The 6,000-nt window shown below is 39.9% G+C and overlaps 1 protein-coding gene across 1 annotated transcript in view; it reads right to left on the bottom strand.

Annotated features, from left to right (window-relative positions):
* Window positions 1-3,206: 3,206 nt before the first annotated feature.
* Window positions 3,207-6,000, bottom strand: part of LOC106089403 (probable chitinase 10) — a 35,816-nt gene continuing 33,022 nt past the window's right edge. The window contains 2 exon segments of the mRNA XM_059369878.1: window positions 3,207-3,868; window positions 3,934-4,151. Of these exon segments, the coding sequence (XP_059225861.1) occupies window positions 3,207-3,868; window positions 3,934-4,151 (880 nt within the window).

Genomic DNA, 6,000 nt, shown 5'->3' with positions numbered 1-6,000 from the left:
TTAATATCCACACCACCATAGGATAGGGGTATACTTATCTAGTCATTCCGCTTGTAACATCTCATAATATTCTTCTAAGACCCCATAAAGTATATATGTTCTTGATCGTCTCGACGTCTAAGTATAACTACCAATGTCCGTCCATCCGTCTATCGAAATCACGATAGCTGACGAATGCGTGGAGCTAACCGCTTGAAATTCTTCACAGATATTTAATATTGATGTAGGTAATTAGGAAGTGCAAATGGGCCATATCGGAAAAGATTTGGATATAGCTCCTATATAAACCGATCTTCCGATTTGACTTCTTGAGTTCTTACAAGTGGCAATATTTATCCGATTTGGCTGAAATTTTGAATATAGTGTTCTGTTATGACTTCCAATAACTGTGCCAAGTACGGTTCAAATCGGTCTATAATCTGATATAGCTCCCGTATAAACCGATCTCCCGATTTGATTTCTTGAGCCCCTGGAAGCCGCAGTTTTTGTCCGATTTAGCTGTAATTTTGCATGCGGTGTTCTGTTATGGCTTTCAACAACTGTATCAAGTAAGGTCCAAATCTGTCTACAAACTGATATAGCTCCCATATACACCGATCTCCCGATTTGACTTCTTGAGCCCTTACAAGCCGCAATTTTTCTCCGATTTGGCTGAAATTGTGCATGTGGTGTTTGGCTATGATTTTCAACAACTGTGAAAAGTACGGTCTAAATCGGTCTATAACCTGATATAGCTCCCATATAAACCGATCTCTCGATTTGACTTCTTGAGTCCCTGAAAGCCTCCATTTTCATCCGATTTGGCTGAAATTGTTTACATAGTGTTCTGTTATGAATTTCAATAACTGTGTTAAGTACGGGCCAAATCGGTTTATAACCTGATATAGCTCCCATATACACCGATCTCCCGATTTGACTTCTTTAGCCCCTGTAAGCCGCAATTTTTGTCCGATTTGGCTGAAATTGTGCATGTGGTGTTGATTTTCAACAACTTTGAAAAGCACGGTATAAATCGGTCTATGACTTCATATAGCTCCCATATAAACCGATCTCCCAATTTGACTTCTTGAGTGCCTGGAAACCGCAATTCGGTTACCGATTCGGTTGAAATTTCGCATATGGGGTTACGCTATGACTTACAACAACTGTGCCAAGTAGAGTCTAAATCAGTCTATAACCTGATATAGCTCCCATATAAACTGATCTCCCGATTTGATTTCTTGAGTTCCATGTAAGCCTTACTTTTCATCCGGTTGGGGTGAAATTTTGCACAAAGTGTTCTGTTATGACTCTTAATAACCGTGCCAAGTAAGATCAAGAATATGATATAGCTCCCATATTAACCGATCTCCCGATTTGACTTCTTGAGTTTTTACAATTCGCCAAGTTTATCCGATTTGGCTGAAATTTTACATATAGTGTTCTGTTATGCCAAATACGGTCCAAATCGGTCTATTACCAGATATAGTTCCCATATTATAGCAGAATCCATGGTGGTGGGTTCCCAAGATTCGGCCCGGCCGAACTTAGCACGCTTTTACTTGTTATATATAAGATTATTGCAATGCTGTTTCAAGGCACTTCCGTATGCATTTAATTTGTATAAAAATGTAAAAAGTCAATAAAGCTTTACCATCAATCTCAATGTTTCTCGTTCATCCCTTAAATTTCACTCCAGACTTCGCGTCTTTCATTTGATTTCGCCGCCAGCGATTTTTTTTACATTTGACTCTTGACACTTTCGATGGAACCTGTCTACCGAACACAGCTTGTAATTCGACCGTTGATAATGTTATCAGAAGGTGCTGGAGGAGGCCACCGTAGCGCAAAGGTTAGCATGTCAGTTTATGACGCTTAAAGCCTCAGTTCGAATACAGACGAGAACACCTTAAAAAAATTCATCGGTGGTCATCCCTTCCTAATGCTGGCGACATTTGTGAGGTACTACGACAGTTAACAACTTCTCCCCAACGAGGTGTCGTACTGCGGTACACTGTTCGAACTCGGCTTTAAAAAGGATGCCCCTTATCATTGAGCTTAAAACTAGAATCGGACAGCACTCATTGATATGTGAGAAATTTGCCCTGTTTCTTAATGGTCATATTTGGATTTGATATCAGTGACAACCTCTTCAGGCGCCACGTTGTGCGTTGGAGAGTTTCCCGGAAAATGGTTGTCCAGTGTTATCAGCTTAGTCATTATCTACACATTCTGGGACTTTTGAATGTATCCTACCATAATAAATTTCGAGGATAGGATCTTCCACAGACTAGAGGCCTCAGCGGTATGCTTACGGAACGGCAGAATTCCAGCCAGGATTTATTCTGAACCTTTTTAAATTCGCCTTTGTATTTTCTTAGCTCAGCCTTATAGATGTCCCAATTGTGTGTTGCCTTTTGTGGATTTCGCCCTCTTTAAGAGCTTTCTGCAACCCTTACTTAGATCAACCAGTTCTGGGTCCACCTTGGTGGTCGTTGTTTATCTGTAAGACATGCTGAGCGAGTCGTTAGCTCAGCCTTTTAGATGTCCCAATCGTGCGATGTCTTTGTGGATTTCGCCCTCTTAAAAAGCTTTCTGCAATCCTTACTTAGATCAACCAGTTCTGGGGTCCACCTTGGTGGTAGTTGTTAATCTGTAAGACATGCTGACATAAGCGAGTCGTTAAGGGCCTTCGTGATCCGCTTAGCCATTATGTCTATGTGTTCCACAGTTTCCAATTCCTTTTCAGGCCTACTAGGGATAGTCGTGCAGTTTTTTCTCCAAAGCTGAAGTTAATATAACCATGATCAAAGAAGCTGGGATCATTCAACCCTTCTCAGTCACATATCCTTCCAAAGATACTCTCTGACACAAAGGCAACATCTAGTGCCACCTGACCGTTCCTGACCGATTTATTTCTATATTACAAATTGCCAGATTGCAACTTATTAAAAGATGAAAGTAGCCGAAATGCCTCCAAAATTTGCATATTGATAGGGTACAATTTTTTATATTTCTTCATTTTGTTAATTATACAACGACAACATAAAATTTATATTTATAAACAACAAATGCGTGCCCAAAAAATATCAAAAATTCTTCAACATTTAGGAGTTTAAAAATTGAGTAAGGTTTCCTTCAACAGTAAAACAATTTTACTTTGCAAATATCAGCAAACTTTCTTTGCTGATATCAGCAAACTTATTTTTCTAGGTTCAATTATTAGACTAGTGGTAACACTCTACTTGATTTGGCCAAGTACAGGTTAACGAAGATATATCAAACTTTAATCCTGCGGGACATGGGCGGTCATATCTTTTACCACTGACGCACTGATAAAAATTATAACAGTCATTAGGAATACCAAAGTAACCATCCTGGCTACAAACCGAGGAAAATGGTGGAATTGCTGTGGGTGCGACGGTGCGACTTGTTGTTATGGTGGGACGTTTGGTGGTGGTTACAGGCTTGGTTGTCGGTAAGGTGCCACCGCCAATCAATTTTCTATTGACAGCATTTAAAAGGGAAAATTTTTCACCACAGATTCCGCGAAAATCATCGGTCTCAATAGACCAAACCATAGCGCCACCAAGATTCAACTGTTTCAGATAATCCAATTTCATATTAATGCTTTGTTCGTCATCATAGCCTACCCATTGATTGCCTTTGAACTTATAGGGTACACCATGCTCACTATCAAAGACTCTGGGCCAAGAGGATCTAAATGCGCAAATTTCGTTATAGCCAAAGTAGCCCCTTTAACGAGTATATGGACCTTCGTCTCCACTATTTGAACATGGTGAGCCAGGCGTAGTTCTTTGGCTATCCTTCATTTCCATAGTGCGACCAAAGAAAGCCAAACCTAGAATTAGTTTTGAAGCAGGAACACCTAAAGGAAAGGGGAATCCAAAAGTAATTAATACCCTTTAAACATTATTGAACTGTTTCACTCACCATGATTTAGCCAATTCCTAATACAATAATCAACATTGTCTTGACCTTGTCCCCAGAGAGGAGCATTAAAACTCAAAACTGTGAAGTCATGAAAATCGTAGGTCATAACATTGATGAAGTCAACATATCTGGAAATATTTGCCACATCATAGGATTTTTCAATAGTATATTGCGAAGCTCCTACAGCAATGCCCAGTTCCAAGTTCAGACGAGATAATCTAAGAGCAGGAAATAGAAAGGAATCAATAATGGTAAATCCTCCTCATCTCAGTGGGGCAGTACTATTGGTTGCCCAAAAAGTAATTGCGGATTTTTCATATAGTCGGCGTTGACAAATTTTTTCACAGCTTGTGACGCTGTAATTGCATTCTTTCTTTTGTCAGTTATTAGCTGTTAATTTTAGCTTGCTTTAGAAAAAAAGTGTAAAAAAAGTATATTTGATTAAAGTTCATTCTAAGTTTTATTAAAAATGCATTTACTTTCTTTTAAAAAATCCGCAATTACTTTTTGGGCAACCCAATATATTGAATATACTAAAATATTGATCATTTAGAGGCATATTTCCCGTTATCTGGAATTGGGAGATTTCATCTCTCATTCCTACCAAAAATTTTATTTAAAATTTTTTCTTTAGAGGGTTACATTAGAATATCATCGCCTGACCACAACATTTTGTAGTTTTGCACTGTTTGTTTAACTCATCATAACGCATGATTGTTGTTGTAAATCTTACTATTGGCCAATATGTATATGACACACAATCATTAATCATATACGATACCAAATCATTTCGTTGGCCGTTTCGGATGCGAAAGAAATTTGAAAGGAATTATAATACCCACCACCATAAGATGGGGGTATACTAATCTAGTCATTCCCTTTGTAACACCTCGAAATATTCGTCCCATAAGGTTAGGTTAGGTTAGGTTTAAGTGGCAGTCTGCCATCAGACTCCCATAGACGTTTTCGTCCATTGTGATACCACAGAAACAGGAGAAGGAAGATGCCTTTTAGTTCTTACCGTTGAACCATACAGATCGCTTTAAAAATCCCAATAACTTGCGAAGGTTCACATCCGCTAAATGAGACAGGTTCTCAAAGAAATGAGAACCTAAAGCGGAACTCCTTCTAACTGGTAGTGTGGGACACACACACAGAAGGTGTTCTATAGTCTCTTCTTCCTCGATGTCCCTACAGCTACTGCAAAAGTCGTTGCTGGCAACCTTCAGTCTGTCAGCATGTTTTCCGATTAGACAGTGACCTGCCATGACGGACACAATGACTGAGACATCTGTTCTAGCCAATGACAGCAAAGCGATAGACCTCTTCAAGTCTATATGAGGCCACATAGTTTTGGAATGCCCACAGCCCCCTCTTTGTGACCATCTATCATTCGTTGTCCTTCGGGCCTGGTCCTGAAAACTTAGCTTACATGTCGCTAGAGGCATACACACAGATTCTAGTATCCCTGTAATGTGAAGGGTAGTTCCTAATCTCGCAAGCTCATCCGCTTTACAAATCTCTGGGATATTTCTGTGGCCCGGCACTCAGAACAGGTGTATTTTGAACTGTTCCGCCATCTCGTTGAGAGATCTGCAACAGTCGAAGACGGTTTTTGTGTTCAGAAATACGTTCTGCAGGGATTTAATGGCAGCCTGACTGTCTGAGAAGATATTTATGCCAATCGTCGTTATGACATTATATCGTAGCCATTCCACCACTTCCTTAATTGCAAGGATCTCCGCTTGATACACACTGCAGTGGTCGGGTAACCTCTTCGATATGAACAGTTCTAGATCTTTAGAGTACACCCTAAAGCCCACTTGGTCGTTTAGTTTGGAACCATCCGTATAGAAGTCTAGGTAACTTCTATTACCAGGGATATCGTAGTTCCAATCGGTTCTATCAAAAGTAGAGGTACAGTACTTTTTATCAAAAAGCGGCTCAGGTAGGGTGTAATCCACACTGCCTGGAACATTGGATTTTGTATCAAGGATGACACAGTATCCGTAGTCGCCACAAGATCAATGTCTCACGACATTGGTCGCTGCAATTTGTCTAGCCACA

Source organism: Stomoxys calcitrans, chromosome 5, assembly GCF_963082655.1.
Source record: "Stomoxys calcitrans chromosome 5, idStoCalc2.1, whole genome shotgun sequence".
NCBI classification, from domain to species: Eukaryota; Metazoa; Arthropoda; class Insecta; order Diptera; family Muscidae; genus Stomoxys; species Stomoxys calcitrans.
Note: the sequence above shows the minus strand (reverse complement) of the source record. Positions and strands in the feature narration are given on the sequence as shown.